The sequence below is a fragment of the Stegostoma tigrinum genome, chromosome 5, assembly GCF_030684315.1.
Source record: "Stegostoma tigrinum isolate sSteTig4 chromosome 5, sSteTig4.hap1, whole genome shotgun sequence".
NCBI lineage: Eukaryota > Metazoa > Chordata > Chondrichthyes > Orectolobiformes > Stegostomatidae > Stegostoma > Stegostoma tigrinum.
This window is the reverse complement of record NC_081358.1, coordinates 24,053,403-24,072,530: the sequence shown is the minus strand read 5'-3', so window position 1 is coordinate 24,072,530 and position 19,128 is coordinate 24,053,403. Positions and strand designations below refer to the sequence as shown.

Genomic DNA, 19,128 nt, shown 5'->3' with positions numbered 1-19,128 from the left:
GCATTTATCATTATATCATTGGTGTAAGCAAACGCTTGGACATTTAAATGTTTGAAACCAATTAAACATTGGACTGTAGTAGAGGTTTAGTATTGAACTTCACATTGCAACACTGTTTTAGCAATAGTATTTCTGGAGTGCTGTGGATTAATAATTATGGTGGATGAGAAAATGTCTATAATTTTGCAGACAGCATCTGAACTTTATGAAATGATAATATTGCAGGTGACATACAAACACTCTGCTTTCTTTTTGCAAGACAACTGTATTGAAAGCATTAAATTAAAGCATTTTGTTTGCATAGGCAAATACCATAAAAATAAAATTTTGATGCTGTAAAATTCGTTAAAACATTCAGCATGTCTGATTCAAAGCACATCTCACCCTTCATTAAACCATTCCAAATGTTGTTATTTACAAGATTCAAAATAATAATTTAATATTTGGGTATTAAAACAATATTCTAAGCTTTATAATTGCAGGGATATATGCTTCTGTTATACTTAAATGCTGTGTCATTACAACTTTGTCTTAAGCTGTAACTAAATTCTGTAATTGTTAGTAAGGTGGCCAAGATTACAAAATGCTACGAATAAGTGAATTTTAATATCTTGTCAAAGATATCGTCAAAGGCAGTAGTGATAGTTTTCTTAAGTATAAGTAGCTGACAGTCTAGGATTTCTATTTGGCATCTTTGGTCCTTTGCAACAGGAGTGTTTTACTGATTGGCCCCCAAAATTGATCTCGTGTTTGTATTCTCTCTTTTAGATGTAAAAGTAGGCTGTTGGCTTCATGATCTTTATTACCTGTTGGTGTTTGGAATATATCACATTGGTTTCCAAGTATTGTACTTCGATCATTTGTTCTTTGTATTACTGAGGCTTTTAATGCACGCTTGTGATTATTCAGTACCAATTTGTTACAGGCAAAAAATATACTATAGTGCACATTAATGATGGTTTGGATTTGGACACAAGTCATAGAATTAGTTTAGAGATAGTAGACATTTAGATACAGCAATAATAGATGAATGTGTTTTGTTTGCACCCAGTAGACAATAATTGGAACTGTATACTAACTAGATGATTCTATGTTAATAGTGTCACATTATTTTCAAGTAAATAATAAATGTCAGGCAATTCTTGAAAATCAAATCCCTCAGACAGCAAAAATCAGCAACCAGGTTAATTGCCTGACTTGTAGACTAGATTCTTGCTGTGCAAGTATCACACAGCGCATTTTGTTTTGTTGTAATTGACCATGCAACCAGGATCATGAAGAACCTGTGTCATTCTGAGAAATATCATGTGGCAGCTACTTAGAATAATGCATTATTGTTAGAGGTGGAAATAAAATTAGGTCAGGATATATACATAAGCAGAAACAATTTGGTGTTAAAGAATGTGACAGCAAGCTCTAAAGCTGAGTACTAAACATAATGTTAATAAAAATTAAATGTCAGCCATAAATGTAATATGTGCTGCTTAAGACTTGCTTGTCAAAAGATAGCATTTATGAAGTAAGAGTATTTGTCTGCAGACAAAAAGACTAGGTGGGATTTTTTTTCTACTAATGATAGTTCTTGTCATGAAGACCTTTCTAAGAACGTGTAATAGGAATAATTTACGTATATTAGAATTTACATTATATCTATTTAAAATAGCTCCACTTTCTCTTTTCATTTCAATATGCTATTGTGCATTCATCCAATGGTACTTTCATTTTATATAGCATAGAAAATCTACAATGTATATCTATCTTGCATATCTACTTATGTTTTATCTAGTGCCAATTCATTGCTCGTATTCATTGTACTAAGGGATGGATTTTTATGACATTGCCCTGTGTTGTGGCTGCCTTCACATTGACTTGTGCTGCATTTTACCAAAGGTTTGCTTAGGATCTAATTCAAGGAGTTCCAAGGGGGAATTCTCCCTGTGGACTTTAGCAGGTTTTCTCATGCAATTCTCTGCTGCAGACCTCACACTTCTATGGCACACCTCTCATGCTGTCTTGTGCCTGCCAGCAATGGAAGTACTCACTACCATTGAGATTTTCAAGGATTTCTACTATCAGTGCCATTTTTAAAACCCAGCTGTGTACCAGGTCTATCATTGCTAGCCAAGGACTGCCATTCACAGCTGCATTGTTAGAAGATTTGCCCCAAAGATGGCCAAAAGAGGCAACCCTGTGGATGGGGTAGTGACAGGACTTCACTGGAGATCATGGCACCAGACCTGGTCTGACGTTGCCACCCGTGGTCCAGAGGAATGCATAACAGTGCAGGAAGGTGGTGAATTACCTTCTATGGTCTGAAAGGGCAAGTGCCACCAATGTCTCTCTACTACTCACACTCACTCTAACTCTCTTTTGTTGCACCCTGCTGGCACCAAGGTTCATGTTCTACCATCCTACTTCAGGCAGCATCTTCCCTCAATTACTCTGAGCCTCCAGACTGATGCACTCTCTGCTTCCTATTTGTTTAGGACACCTAGCCACTTTTCTCCCAACTGATCTGCAGGCAGAGGTCTGCAAGCATCGCACACAATGAGCCAAGATGGGTTGTGGTGGTGGTTGGGGGGGTGGGGGTGGGGCGGTGTGGAGGTGCCTGACATTCATCTCCTTGCCTTCTCTTCAAGGAGAGAATATTTAATATGAGAGGACCATGACCACTTGGAGGGATGCTGAGCCCTCCAGTCTTGACAACCTAGTAAGATATGTTTTCAAGTGTTGCACTGCTGTGAATGTGTTCTTAACATGCTCAAGCTTCAATCCCTACTTCACAACTCCTTGTTGCTGTCTCTCATACTCTTGTTTCTTCCTTGGAGACTAACCCCTCAGAATATTTCCTCCTCCTCCTTCACCTCTGATGAGGAATCCACAGATTTGGCTTTGGCAGGGCTTACTTGGCACAGTAAGGTTCAACATTTTTGATATTTTGAAAACCTTGTAACTTTGTGTCTCTAATTATAAAACCCATCAAAAACCGGGTTTGAGTTAGATACTCTTCACAATTGCTGCCAGTTGGTTAATCAAATCACACAGCCACCTCTCCTCCTTTGAACATATTCCTAAAGACTATCCAGACTGCATCTTGTCTTCCTCAGGGTAGAGGAATCTGATGGAGGACCTGATTGAAGCTCACAAAATTGAGGAGTGTGGATAAGGGAAATTCTGCCCTTAGTTGATAAATCAATAAGCAGAGGTCATAGAAGTAAGAATAGGAGTCAAGAGGATTTAAGGAAGGCATTTCCTTTCGCCAAGAGTAGGAGATATCTGGAACTCACTGCCTGAAAGAATGGCAGAGGCAGAAACATTTAAGAAGCATTTAGGTGATTCGTTTGAAGTACCTATTAGTACATAAAACTATGGGCCAGGTGCTGGCAGAGGACTAGAGCAGATAGATGCTCAATGACGGGCATGGGTCTGAAGGGCTGAAGGACCTTTCGCTGTGATGTAGAATTCGATAATTGTATAAACTTGCAAAAGCTCGAATCACTCGAGAACCACAAACAACATGTACAAATGAGAAAACATTGAACTAAACAATAATATATTCTATTGGAGCATGACACCTGGTTCCACTTCCAAAACTAAAATTGGCAAAACCTTCCAGTAAATGAGAGCCAACTGATTCAGCTGCAGTAATGTTCTATTTTTATCAACATAAGTGGGTTTTGATGACAGAAAAATTACAGTTTGCACTGAGTGATGCATCTTTTCTCATTTTAAATTGAAATTAAACACACTTAACAAATACTCATCATTGGACATTTATCATGAGACAAGTATTTCAGATTTTCTGTATCAGAAGTATAAATAGAAAATGCTGGAAACACTTAGCAAGCCAGTCAGCATCTGTGGAGAGAGAAACAGAGGGTGAAATTTTTCTATTTTCATGTAGCGTTTTGTCACCTGGGCTTCATGGGCCCCAATTCTTTATGCCTGAGCAACTTTTTTCATGCAGTCATTTACTCTTCACCACATACATTCCTCAAAAGCACCCTCATGTGTCTTTCTCATGGAATTGCCTGGCAGCATAGGCAGACTTACCAGGATGTTCTGGTGTTTGAGCCACCAGTTTAATGTCCAACTATACACCATATCAGATGCTATAATCCGGAATCTACTCCACACACTGTGGTGTTCCACCCTCATTACCAGACACATGGCCCAGAAAGCAAAGCAGCTGTTTTGCTTTGTGGGCATTGAACCGCAGATGCTGGGTGGTGAGAAGGAGGACCAGCCTTCATTCATCTGCCTGCTGCAGGAGCCCAAGTGCCAGATCAGCCAGTCTTGGCATCAGATAATAGTCAGCGTTGTGCCCCCAAATTAGAAGGAAGGCCCAGTATGCAGGGACAAGGTCAGTCACCTTCTGTACTCAGCAAACGTTAGTCCCACTATCTTCACCGTGCTGCCTCACATTCACAGGGCCTCCAGTTACTCTAACTCTGTCAATGCACTCAGCTCTCAGCAAGGATCATAGACAACAACTCTTCACCACAGCATACATCACAACCACTCAACAACTTTCCCCTAGCTCATCATCCTGAACTATGAACCCTTTCTACACTCTCTGCTTCCTCTTCACTGGCTTATGTGAATGAACTTGAAGGATGTTCCCTCTTGCGTGAGAATCTAGGAATGGGGAGTCATGGTTTTAAACTAAGGGGCCATTTTTTAAAGACAGAAATGAGGATCTTTTCCCCCCGAGGGTTGAGTGTCTTTGAGGAATTCCCTTCTTCAAAAGACAGCGAAAGCAGAGACTTGAAATATTTTTAGGGTGGAAGTCGATATACTCTCGATTACCAAGGGGATGAAAGATTATCTGGATTATGTAGGAATACAAAGGTGAGGTTAAAATCGGATTGGCTGTGACCTTATTGTGTAACAGAGCAGGTTTGAAGGGCCAATTGGCCTACTCTTGTTCCTTGTCATATGTTCACTGGGTGCACTTCACTGCTTTTCCTACATCACCATTATCTGCTCCTGTGTCCAGTTTGATCATACTTAATCCTCCCTTTGTCTCATTAGAAGAGAAATTGGACTGCTGCTTGGCCTGGTTCTCTTATTTTGGTAACCCTGAGGTCAGAACTAAATTCTGCATAGTTCACATTACCTTTGAGTGCAATAGGAATGGTGGCAGTGGGGAATAATGAACACTCAATCTGTGGGAGATAGATATGTCACTGTGCAGTAAAGCACGTCTTCAATATCAGACCTGCAGCATACTGTGTGCTCTTTAAGCAAATGGCAGAATGTGAAAGACAAAACGGAGCAGTCCTTATTGTGGTAGATGAGGACTACGGTCAGTTAAGGGACACGTCCCATTCTAGTTCAGGGGCTTTGATCCTGTCAGAGCGTTGGGATCCACATCCTTGCAGTCCACATACTAGGCCACAGTCAGTCCTGCAGATCAAGTACAATAGGTCTAGGGATTAGAAAAGAGTTTGGTGTGATGTTGTTGAGACATGAATCCAAGGCATAAGTCAGTTTGTCGTCTAATGAAAGCAAAGATTACATATGATGGATGTGGATGCAAGAGCAGTTAGAGGTGATGGAGGAGCAGGAGAGGTGGTAGGGTTGTCCCAGTGATTAAGTAGGAAGTACAGAGAACAGGAAGGGTTGGTATTTTGGGAGAATGAACTTGTGAGAGTCACTGAGTTGACATTCTGTATGTAATAACGATAGTGACATTCGATGAGCCACAGTGACAGGCATGTGCTGGCAAAGTTGGAGGGAATAGTGGTCCAAGGTGTGAGGTAACAAAAAGAAGATGGTAGCACTTATTCTTGCAGAACTCAGAAGATCATGGCCCTGTTTCCTGCAGTTCTATTTGTCCAGCTTCACTCAGGACACAGTTGCAATTTGTATTTCAGCTGGCGGTATGGTTTTTTGGTGGTGGGTCAGCTAGAAGAAGGACTTGCAGGTCCCTGACTCCAAAGTGAGAAGAGAGTTTTCCTTTCCTCTGAGTCATATGTTAAATGTTGAAGCTGAAACTTCATAGGAAGAGGGTCAGTTTCTGGCTTGCCACAACTGAAGTGTGTGCAACTGGGCTTTAAAATTGGTGTCTTGAACATTGGTAAGCCCCAGTATTGGCAAGTACTTCCACATCTCCAACCAGATAATTTCCCATTTTAACAAGTCCCCAATGGCCAGGCTGCATAATTAATGAGGTGAAGATGGAAGATTGCATGAGAAATGCCACTCCATGCCATGACAGACCAGGCTTCATGAATCTTACTCAACAAAATACTTAAACTGAAAATCGTAAAACTCTGCCCAGGGGATAACTTCCCCTTGGAATCATACATACCACAAAGGTCCCATGTCATCATTGCAGGACTCCCTCAGGATAGTGACCTTGGCCCAACCATCTTCAGCTGCTACATCACCTTTCTTCCTTCCATTTTTATATTCAGTCATTGGTACGTTCACTCACAATTTCCAAATGCTAAGTTCCACTTGCAATTCCTTGGATAATGATGCTGCTTATATGCAGCAAGATCTGGACTACATTCAAGCTTGGGCTGAGAAGTAGCAAGTTGCTGCCACAACGTGACATAGCATGGAATCAGATTTGGATGATTGTCAGGAACAGCAGAGTGTGACTACAAGAGACACAGGTATGGGGATCGAAATTTAGCTTTAAAGATGTCTCAGTCAGTGCTGTTATCTAATAGGTAAGAGGCTGTTGCTGCAGGTGTAGATGAGAGTGCAGACTGCAGACAGAATGATCAAACTAACCACAGCCTCTGCATTGTGGCCCAGAGTGCCATTAAAGTAGAGGAAGTAAAGTGAAATGTAGTAATAGGGGAGAGCACTTTTAGGGGAATAGATACTGGCCTCTGCAGCAAAGACAGCAAGACCAGAAAGCCGTGTTAAGGTGCTAAGGTTCAGGATGTCTCCTCTGAGTGGGAGCTGGTGCGTGTGGCTAGAACCACAATTATTTACTAAACGACTTGGATGACAGAAGTGAGCGTACTCTCACTAGGTTTGTGTACAACACAAAGGTAGGTGGGAGGCAAGTAATGAGTCTATCGAGGGATATAGGCAGTTTTAGTGGGTGGCCCAAAACTTGGCAGGTGGAAAATGATAAGGGGAAAAGTGAGGTTATGCACCTGGGCAGGAAGAATAGAAGAAGGATATCTTTTATATGAGGAAGGGCTGCAGAAAGCTAAAGCACAGATTTGGGAGTAGTCCTTGGGTATGAATGCCAAAGGTTCAGTGGATAAAAGGAAAATAAATGGAATTTCTGGGATTTATTTCAAATAGAATGTGTATAAAATTGGCAAGATCTTTTAAAACTATACAAGGCAATAGTTAGACCACAACTGGAATTCTGTGAACAGTTTTGACCCCCTTGTGTAAGGATAGATACACTGGCATTGGAGGCAGACCAGACAAGTTTCACAAGGCTGATTGTGGGTCTGATGAGACTTTCTTATGAGGACAGTTGAGTAGTTTGGCCCCAAACCAACTAGAGTTTAGAAGAATGAGAAGAAACCTTATTGAATGATAAGATTTTGGAGGGCTTCAGACAATAGGTACAGAAAAGCTGTTCCTCTTTGTGGGAAATATAGACTGAGAAGTTGCCTATTTGAGAATGATGAGGAGGAAGTGCTTTTCAATTAAGGTCGATCTGAGGAATTCTTTACGACAGTGGACTGTCAAGGCTGGTTCATTGTAAGTATATTCAAAGCTGACATAGATTTTTAATCAGCAAAGGAATTGAGGTGTTTGGGGATAAGGCAGTAAAGTGAAGTTGAGAATTATCAGGTCAGCCACAATCGTATTGAATAGCAGGGTAGGCTTGATGGGCCCAATGACCTACTTCTGCTCATATGGGCCACAAGACCATAGCGCTTAAAATGGGGGTGCTTGGCATGTTTTAAAATAAAGAAGGTGTTTCCTTAATGGTGAAATCTTAAACTAGGGGCAGCATAAGGGAACATACTTTTAAAAATGAATTGAAAAAATCCTCTTCCAGAGGATATTGAATATCTGGAATTTTCCATCCCACATAGTTGTGGAGTGAGATCACTGGAAGTATTTCAAGAGCAGATATGTAGACTTTTGAATGGTCGGCGCATCATCGTGGGCTGAAGGGCCTGTTCTGTGCTGTACTGTTCTATGTTCTATGTATTAGGAAATTGAGGGCTATGGAGAGCAGAAATGAAAGAGGAGTTAAGACCTGAAGCAGATTGGACATATCATTGTTGAAAAGCAGAAGCAGGCTTGAGGGGCTGAATGGTCTCCTCCTGTGCTGATTTCTTCTGTTCTAATTAAGTCTCAATGAGGTCACCTCTCAGTCTTCAAAATGCTAGAGGACGCAGACCGAGTCTCCTCAATCTCTCCTCATAAAACAATCCTGCAATCCCCGGATTAACCTGGTGAATCTCCATTACAGCCCGTGTGTTGCGAGTATATCTTTGCTTAGATAAGGAGACCAAAACTGCACAAATTACTCCCAATGACATCTCATCATGGCTCATACAACCACAGCAAAACATCTTTACATCTGTGCTCAAAGCCCCATGGACTTAAGCCAACGTATAGTTTTCCTTTCTAATTGTTTACTGACCCAGCATGCTAGTTTTTAGAGACTCATAGGCAAGAAGACAAATCATTTTGGACATTCACACTTCCCAAGCACCTGCTATTTCAGAAATATTCTGCTTTTTTGTGCCAAGGTGAATAATTTCTGACTTATTTGCATTTTGTTCTATCTGCTATACTCTAGCCTATTCGCTTAGCCTCTCCCAATACTTTCTAATCCATCTTGAATCCTCCTTACAAATTTGTATTCCTAACCAATTTGGTGTCGTGAATAAATTTGGAAATATTTCAACTGATCCCACATCCAAACCATTGATGTAGATTGCGAACGGTTTGAACCTAGAATTAACCCCTGCAGAGCCTGCCATCTAAGAATCATCCATTATTCCAACACTCCGCTTTCTCTCTCAACCAATTCTCCATTACTCTGGTATATTCCAACCTCTGCTCCATCCAACGTGCTGTAATGTTATTTACTAAATACTCGCATAAGACTTCTAAAAATCTGAATGCACTACATCCATTAGTTCTCCTTGTCTATGTTACAAGTAAAATATTCAAAAATGTTTTATTTTTCAAGTGTGATTTCCTCTTCACAATTCATGTTGAGTCTTCCCAACCTTGCCATTCTTTTCTAAATGTTCACTTATCACATCCTTTATAACAGATGATATTGATTCCCAGCTGCTAACACCAAAGTAACAGATCTGTAGTTCTCCACTCCCCCCCTCCACCTCTCTCCCTCCCTCTCTCTCTATCTCTCTCTCTCTCTCTCTCTCTCTCTCTCTCTCTCTCTCTCTCTCTCTCTCTCTTTCTCTCTCATAGTCTCTCCCTCTTAAATTGTGGAGTCACATTTGATTCATTCCAGTCAGCAAGACCCTTTCCAAAACCTATAGATTTATAAAAGAATGTTAATGTAGCCATTAGCTCTGTTGCTACTCCCTTCACCGGTCTGGGATGAACCTTACCTGATCCAATACATTTATTGACCCTCAGTCCAGGTGGTTTTTTTTCCAAGTACCACCTCTTTAGTAATTTGGTTTGGTTTTTCAGTTACACTTATCCTTTGGTCACCTGTTGTTTTGGGGAGACTTTCTGTATCCTATTTGTGAAGATAGAGGCCGAATAACTGTTTAGTTTCTCCTCCATTTCCCCATTCTCCTGCTTGCTCCTGTAATGGGCCCACATTTATCATTGCTGATATTTTTCATTTCTCATATGGCTAGGACATTTTACAGTCCTTTATGCGCCTATTTGCATCTGTTAGTTGGGTCCAGCGCTGTCAGCAGCAAAACAGTGGTTGATGGGCATCACAGCGTCATTGAGGTGGGCCCAGATCCAGACCTGTTGATTGGTCCAGGTCAGGCAGTGAGGCAATGGTGGAAGAGAATTGATTCGGTGGCGAAAGATCATGCCTGAAGAGTGGAAACTTTAACGTCTGTTAGGTCCGGTGTAGATGGCAGTGAGGTGCTGAAAGACAGAAGGAGGTGCAGCCATTGTTGATGATGACCTGGCTCAGGATTGGTGGACAATCTCTAACTTCAATCTCTCTATTTTCTCTTATTCTTAAACTATTCAAAATGGTGCTAGATCATGGCAACAGCGGAAAAGCTTTTCACTGTATTTTACTGTTCTTTCTCACTCAAATGCCAAAATTGTTCATTCATTCACTGGCTTGCGTTCACATTCTTTTCCCCTCAGTTCCTTATCAGTTTCTTGGTCCTCCTTTGCTGGGCCCCACATTACTTGCAAATTGACCACCATTTTTGATATTCTTAAGCCACTTGCTTTGGTTTAAATTCATCTTTGACTTGTTGCAGTATCTACAGTTGAATCACCTTTCCCTTTGGCTGTTTGAGCCTTAAAGAAATGTATAGGTGTTGTAGTATTTAGGGAGTTTCTTTAAATGCTACCCATTGCCTGTCTGCCATCAAATCTTTTTATTGTATTTTCCTATTCCATCTGAGTCATCATGATCCGCGATGTTTCTCTTGCTGAAATTTAAGGACCGTAATTTCAGAATGAACTATGTTACATTCACATGTTACACAAAATTCTAGCACGTTATGGTCATTATTTCCCAAAGAGAAGGTTGTTAATTAGCCTTTTCCCATTGTACAAAGTCAAATCTAAAATATCTTGATCTCCAGTTGGCTACTCAACATACTGTTCCAGAAACTCACTAATACACTCTCCAGGAATTCCTCCGCCAAAGCATTAATGCTAACCTGGTTAAGCCGGTCTATATTACAGTTGAATTATTATAGTATTCCCCACCCCCCTTACGTGCATCTATAATTTTGTGATTTATGGCATGCCCAACATTAGTACTGCAGTTTGGTGTTTCTTAGCTCCATCTAAATAGATTGTATATTTTTAGTCCTTTGATCAAAGACCCTCATTTATAGCAATAGACTGACATTTCCCTTCAAGTCACAGATAAACCCTAACCTGGAAGTACATCACCTTTGTTTAGTGGTCAGAGGATCTAAATCCTTACCTTCGCAATTGGTCTGTGGTGATTGAGGAAGGCAGCCCACAATTCCCCTTCCTAAAGATAATTAGGAATGCCCAATAAATGTTGATCATACTGGCTACTTCGACAGTCCATCAATGAAAATAGAATTGAGTTTGAATTTCACAAGGGTAATAGAATGATCTTCATTACTCGAGAAAATCAAATGACTGTAACTAAGTATCTAGGATTGCAATGTAGACCTAAACATTTAATACTGTTTCATGAGCATTTAATGTTTACATGTTAAATGCAGTTTTCTGAACTGAATCGCATTGACAACTCAGCAATCTGGATTGCAGGTACAAAATTAATTTTCCAAGCTAGTGAGTAATTAACTAAACAACCGAAAAGCAATTATTGCCACGGTCTGCTTTTGTAATATTTTTTGTTTAAATTTTATGAAACAGAAAAGCATTTGGATCAATGTTCAATATTATGCTGTCACTTATTTCCTTGACTCAAATATGTGTGAAATATTTTGGCTGGAGTTTCCTGTTTAAATTTACATTTCTGTTTCCCATCACATCATTTGAGTATTTGCAGTTCGTTTGAATTGATGGTCAATGTAGCTTTGTATCTCATGGCTACAGTTGCAAAAATTTAATGTGAATTTTGTGTTTGCAAAAGAAACTAGTTTAATGGAAGCTTGAATTACACGGCCGTGTGTGTGTGCAGAACTTATTAAGTGCAGGGATGACATTCTGTTCAACTCAAAGCAGATGAGTTTTGGTGACTTGTGACAATTGAGTTTTCCTGCCGAAGCAGCTGGAGGGGCTTATAAGCTGCTACCCATGCACAACTGTGGCAGAGAAGAGCTAAAAGCAAATAAGTATAGGGGACACTATTTGGATTCAAAGATAAATTAACTAATTTGAAGATGATCTCTTGAATTGTACATCGACTCATATGATGTTTCTTCTTTCCTCCAGACATAGTGAGGAGTGAACAAAGTAGTGTGACAAGCTGACTGCCACTGCAGTGTGGAGCTGGAGGAGCACAGCAGGCCAGGCAACATCAGAGGAGTTGATGTTTCTGAAAAAGAGTCCTGACCCGAAACATCAACTTTCCTGCTCCTCTGATGCTGCCTGGCCTGCTGTGTTCCTCCAGCTCCATGTTGTGTTATCTCTCACTCCAGCATCGGCAGTTCTTACTATCTCTGGCTACTACTGCATATGTTCTTTTAGATAACTACTTATACTCCCAGAAGTATAGTTGTAAGGAAATAAAAGCATTATAAAGCTTGCCTTTTTGCACAATGGGTTAAATCCTCACCAGTTTTTTTAAAGTTGAAGGACATTTATTGAAATTACGGATTTATTTTGGGTGAATTGCAGTTTGAGTACATTCACATCCTCATGTGTTTCATCGGTTTAACAGGAACAATTGTGCTATCAGCAGAACCTCAAGAGAGTTCTGTAGTGGGAGATCGGTCACTGCCACAGGGAGGAGATGATGACCTCACTTCCAAAAGACCTCAGTCAGCTGGTAGCAGCAAACCCAGTCAAGAGCAGGTAAGAGACAAAAACTTTTTCCACTGGGATTTTCATTTTTCTCCAAGTATTTCCCAGGAAATTATTAATAAAAGCTTTATGGGCAAAATCTTTTTATTTCCTCTGTCAGGGTTGCCCACATCCAATAAAGGCCAGAATTGTTGTCCTAATTGCCCTGGATCTGAGTGGCTTGCTAGGCCATTTCAGAGGACAGTTAAGAGTGTAACATGGATGGCAGATTTCCTTCCCTTAATGGCATTGGTGAACCAGATGGGTTTTTTTAAACAAAATACCATAGTTGATTGATACATTAATGGTTGCCATTACAGATGGGCAGCTTTGAATTCAAGATTGTACTGGTTGGATTTCAATTACAGAAGTTTTGAGCCCATTTTTCTAAAACATTAGCCAGAGTTACTAGAGTGCTAGCCCAGAGACATGCCTCCTATGCCACCATCTGTGTAATCAAGCCATCTGAAGTTACTTTCGTTATCAAATTTATATCAAGGTTTCAGTTTATACTTATCACTTAAAGCAAAACTATCTTGGTATTTGAAATGGATGCAATGTAAACAGGGATCGATTTGTGAGGACTCAAAACAATATCTTACATAAAAGTCTAATTTTTCCTGATTCTGAATAAAACAAATTGAAGTCTTACTGTTAAAAAGAACAACTTGATTTGCTACTTTTTCTTTGCTAATGCAAGGCTGGCCCTGTTTTCTGGAAGAAGTAAACATATTCAATTTGCCTTTGTTTTATTAATGCGCTCGTAATTCTTCACTGAAAAATGATTTTGTCTGAAAAAGGCCAAACAGAAGAATTTTGCCTGTTATATGTCACCTGTTTCTAATATAAATGTTATTAAATGCTGCTTGGTTACAGCTCTACCAGTGTCCCTACTGTAATTACAACAGTAAGGATGGAAACAGGATTCAGATGCATGTCATGTCCCAGCATTCCATGCAGCCAGTCATCTGCTGCCCTCTCTGTCAGGATGTCCTCAGCAACAAGATTCATCTACAGCTTCACCTGACCCATTTGCACAGTGTGGCACCTGACTGTGTGGAGAAGCTACTCATGACTGTAAGCAGTTTAAAATGTATCTCACTCGAAGAGTTTTTGGCTTCAGAATTGGAAATTAAAATCTTTTGTTGTTTGAAATATAAGCTACAGAGTTTATTGCCCTTTTCAGAACAAAATGTGTTTCTGTAGTGATTTATGCTCAAAGACAATTGCTGATTTGCTTTTGGATGGACTGCACTACTTCTTAAGCATCATACATCAAGAAGGGCTGATGTGCTGGCCTGGATTTTCCCATTTTAGAACTAAAATAGCGATGGTTGTTGTGCGGTAAAATATATAAATATTCTTGTGCGTTAGGAATAAATGTTTTTGATTTCTACATACTGTAAAGCTTTTTAAGACTATTTTAATGAATTTGAAAAGGAAATGCATCCATAGGAGAAAGCAAGCAAAAGAACAAGACCCATGAAGAGGTTGCTGAAGACAAAATTAAAAGTCATCTAAGCGATGAGCAGAATTATTTAAAGAATGAGAGTGAGATTTGTGAGTACGACTGGTTATTTAAAAGGCAGTTGAAGATAACTCTAGTGGGCATTACAAATAGGTGAAATGCCAATACAAAACTAAGTTGTGAATAATATAGGTGCTTGTAAGGAAATATTATTTCCAAGACAAAAAAGATTTTTAAAGGGACAGTTTATGTCGAAGTGTGGTGAAAGGAATCAGGAGAAGTAAACACGCTTTAGGTGCCATTCATGCCTCATTGATACCGCTGCCTCTGAGTGAGAATTATGTGGCTTCAAAATCCACTCCAGAGCTCTAATCGTACAAAAACCAGAAGAACAGTGGCTGCTATAAATTTGAGACAAATTTAGAAATTGCTGGAAAAGCTCAGTAGGTCTGGCAGCATCTGTGAAGAGAAATCAGAGTCAACATTTCGGGTCAAATAATTCTGAAGAACTGGCTCTGAGGTTGGGTCACTCGACCTGTAACATTAACTCTGATTTCTATCCACAGATGCAGCCAGGCCTACTGAGCCTTTCCAGCAACTTCTATTTTTGTCTCTGACCATATAATCTAGGTTGAAATGATTAGTGATGTCATACTGTTCTGAAAATACTAAAAAAAACTGTGTGAAACTGATGGAATACAATCTAAATACATGAAGAAATTACTGCTTATAAAGGTTTCATCTAAATATGATATTGAGATAAGTAGAGACGTGAAATAGGGAAGAATACATTAGTTGGGCAAAGTTGTCAATAATAGTCTGATCGATTACCAACAGAGCATTGACTGTACATTATCATTACTCAGGTCATGATAACTTAGAAACAACAGGTTGCACCTATTGGATCCTTTTAGGAAATAGTTAGATTATTTGGTAAGCACTAGTTATATTTATTTTGATTTTTGAAAGATTAAACCTGGGAATTTCCTCACTACTGTTCCCACCACTTCACCAGTGGAAAACATAGAAGTAGCCCTGAAGAAATTCATTAACCAGTTAATTTACTCTTGTTTACAATTTTTTTTCAAAAATCGCCCATTTAATAAAGCTGAAAGAGAGAGAGAACCTCCACCTGGGGTCACTGACTCTTGGATATTCATGCTTCTGAATGTTAGAACAAAACCAAGGAAGGCTTTAAAATAACAGACAGGACTCACTTCTGGGATCCCTGCCTTACTTCCTCTGTGTCATTTTTTATGATGGGTGTAGTAAGCCCTCTTATAGCAATCACACCTTTGCCTACTCCATTGCAAATGTAGGAAGTTTAGAAGCAAATACCTCAGGAGTTATGTCTGTAATACATTCACCTGGTCTCATTAGGAGCAGAGACAGATGGCTATTTTTTTTCTCTCCACATGTCCTTATTATGAATGTTTGGGTGAACTCTAAGCCTCATTAATGAATTAACTCGACAGGGGTCTGTTTACACAGGTGGAATTGAAGTTTTTGCTTTGATTGCCATCTTTGAGATTATAATAAGCTATATCTTCTTTGATCGTCATGTGTATTTAGGCAAAGTTAAGAGATGTGATGTCAAGTGAAACATGTATTATTGTTACCATGAATGGCTTTGACTGACCAACACTTTTACAACATTGTAAGAGCAGCAGTTTCCCAACCACAATTTCTTTTCCTCCAAGAGTGTTTCAAAGAATTGCTACTTACAATAAGGCTCAATGGTTCTATACATAATAATGCTTAATGTGTGAGTGAGCTTGGAGTATGGAAAGAGCACAGAAGGAACATGGAAATGGACAGTGGAAGTGGTTATAAGGAGGGCTAGAGACTTGAAATCAAATAAAGTCCTGGAGAATTAATGTTGGCCTTCTAGCCAGACCAGCTCAGTTCTCCATCTGCAAACTGTTCCTGAGGTGGAAGGCTAACTTCTTGCTGCTGGGGTGAAAATATGCGGGGAAGTTCTTTTTTTATAAAAGGAATTTGATCTGCCGGGTTGAGCAGTTTCTAAACTCAACTTTTCTGCCTCCGCAATTAAATCTAGTCCATGGGCTCATCTATTTAAACTGTTCTTGTGGTGGAGGGTTTTATTACAAATGATGTTAAATCGTGTGGCAAGATGACCAGTATGGAAAAGATTTTGTAGTCATTGGCCAATGTAATGGGTTTTAAGGCGTATAAATATAAAACAAAGGACACTGGAAGAACAACAATGTGTGTGCTCAGTGACTGGTTCTCCATTTGCTAAAGCCATACAGTGAAAAAAAAGTCGGACAGTTTGCAATCTTGATATCAGATTTGACCCTGAGATGACCTTCACATTTGACCACCAACAATATCGCCTTTCGACCTCTGTACTTTACCTGTGTCTCAGGCAGTTAGAAATGGACAACATTGCACCTATTTCATGAATGAATGAAGGAATTAGTTCTAGGTTACACCAGGATTCTTGAAAAATACAGGAAAGTACTTACAATGGCAGCATTTGGGCAGTAATCGTGGGCGACAATTTTCATGCAAAAGTTATTTGTGGAAAGGGGAAAATTAATGTACCAGCAGTATTTAAAGGATAGCAGGGAAGATTCCTGTGTGCAACAAAAATGTCCAACTGCTGAATGTGGTTCAGTAAAGTGTAACAAAACTTAAGCCTAAGTAAAGTCAATGGAACTACCAAAAAATATGGAGCAGGTCTTGAGCCTTTACAGTGAACATGATGTTGTCTCAGGGAGGAACAAGGAGCATGATCTTTAGGCCAGGAGAAGAGTTTACACAAAATACAGATTTAACAATGCAGAGATCAGTGCACATGTTGAACAGATTGCCAAGTGAGTCAGTGGAGATATTTGCAAATGGTCACCGCATTAAACAGATGGGTTCTGATAACCAGTTTCTAGGTAATGTTCTACTTGATTATGAATCCATGACCGAGTGTCTGGGGAGCTCTGAAAATGCACTGGAAGATGATATGAGCATTAGTAGACAAAAGACCTAATTTATGGGCTGCAGGTCCGAGCTTGGGGGAAGCAGCTCACGATAAAGTTATAAAGATTAGTCAGGTGGAAACTCTGAGGAGGTCAGTATCATGAGGAACACGTGCTAACATTTCTGTCCTAGGCCTGCTGCAGATTTCCAGTGAAACTTGACACAAGCTGAAGGAGCAACTCCTCATTTTCTGCATGACTGCCTTCAGAAATTAACATGAAGTCCATCAATTTCAGACCATGAACACTGTCCTCCATTTGAACACACCACAGCTCCCCATCCCACTCACACCCAAAGTGTTTACTTTGCATGGGTTTTCCCCCAGCAGAGCTTCTCTTTCCTCCATTAGTAACACCTTACCATTAACACTACTCTTTATCGATATCTCCCTAACTACCATTAACATTCCTTTAGCCTTTTACTCTGGGCACTCTTACTACTTGTTCCACTTGCTCTTCTTGTCCTTTTGTCAACAACATAAAAACTATCATTTTTCAGTCCCCTTCAGTTATAAAGACAAGCCATATTGGACTCAATGGTAATTTTGTTTCTCGTTGCACAGATGCTGCCAGAACTTCCGAGTTTCTCCAATAATTTCTGTTTACACTTGTTGGCAAACTGTCTAAGAAGTTGATTGAGTTCTTTGATAAAGTGATGGAGAGGGGAGCAGAGGCAGTGTATTTTGTGGGAATGTGGACCTGCAGAAAGTGTTTGATAAAATGCTCCTTTAAGGGTCAAATTAACAAAATTGAAATGAAATCAAGGGACATAGCAACATGAATATGTGACAAAGTAGAGAATAGTTAGATTGGAGCATGTGTATAAGGAATTACAGCCAGGTTTCAGGTCACACTTAACTGTAGCTGTCTTTCTACATGTGCAGGTGTGTGGCCTGGTCCAGCAAATGATAAAGATCTATACTCCTCTCAATCTGAACCCTGTCAAGATGACCTACAACTTGTTTTATGGAGTAAGAAGCAAGGATAGCAGGCCTTCTAAAAATGTTTCAATGTAACTACTAGCAGATCTTGAAGTAATGGCACTTTTGTCCGAAGGAGCTTGTATCTGAAGACCCCCAACCAGCAAAGCATGTACAGCAGAAAATCATGTTAGCTTTCTGAGCAGATGCAATGTGCTGGATATTGAGGGGAAGAACCTGCAGTGCTGCCTGGTATATCTCTGTAGGTCTAATGACTGTTCCTCTGAGCACAATAACTCATAATTTGTATTAATAATCACTACTAAACAGAGCTATTTCAAACAACAACCACCAATGCTCCTCACCTTTTCCCAGCTTTCTGGAATATACAATGATGTTCAAAATAAACACCATGAAAACTGAAAGAACTGCGGATGCTGCAAATCGAAAGCAAAGACAGAAATTGATGGAAATGTTCAGCAGGTCTGGCAGTATCTGTGAAGAGAAATCACTATTAACATTTCAGGTTGAGTGACCTTTACTCAGACCATTCTGAGGAAGGGTCACCCGACCCAAAACATTAACTCTGATTTCTCTCCACAGATGCTGCCAGACCTGCTGAAGTTTTCCAACAATTTCTATTTTTGGTTAAGCAATAAGTAAGTCCAACTAAAATGCCACTCCTTCCTGACACTGCTACCATTCTATCTTGTTGTACAAAGAGGAAAATTAGGAGATTAAAATTGATTGTTATTTGTTGGACAACAACATTCCTTTTTATTTGAACATATTCAATGAAAGGCAGCAGACAGAGAAAATTTTAGGTATTGGCTTACCTAAAGATAGGATAAATAGAAATTCCTCAATCTGCTTCTCTAGCTCCATTGGACTTTCTCATCTTGGTTTTGCTTTTGATAAATGAAATACATTTTTCTGGAAATAATTATATGTATCACCTGAACTTTTGTTTTAATATGATGTGGAGATGCCGGTGTTGGTCTGAGGTGTATAAAGTCGGAAGTCACACAACACCAGGTTATAGTCCAATGGGTTTATTTAACGTCACAAGCTTTCGCAACGCTGCTGCTCTGTCAGGTGAAGGCACCCTGAAAGCTCGTGATTTTGAACAAACCTGTCGGGCTGTAACCTGTTGTCATGTGACTTCTGA

At 39.8% G+C, this 19,128-nt stretch overlaps 1 protein-coding gene across 6 annotated transcripts in view; it reads left to right on the top strand.

Moving 5' to 3' along the window:
* zfhx4 (zinc finger homeobox 4) overlaps nucleotides 1–19,128 on the top strand; it is a 353,237-nt gene that overhangs the window by 310,137 nt on the left and 23,972 nt on the right. For all 6 annotated transcript variants that reach the window (XM_059645853.1, XM_048529162.2, XM_048529163.2 and 3 more), the window contains 2 exons: nucleotides 12,455–12,588; nucleotides 13,453–13,653. In XM_059645853.1, coding sequence (XP_059501836.1) covers nucleotides 12,455–12,588; nucleotides 13,453–13,653 — 335 coding nt within the window. The remainder of the gene's footprint in view (nucleotides 1–12,454; nucleotides 12,589–13,452; nucleotides 13,654–19,128) is intronic.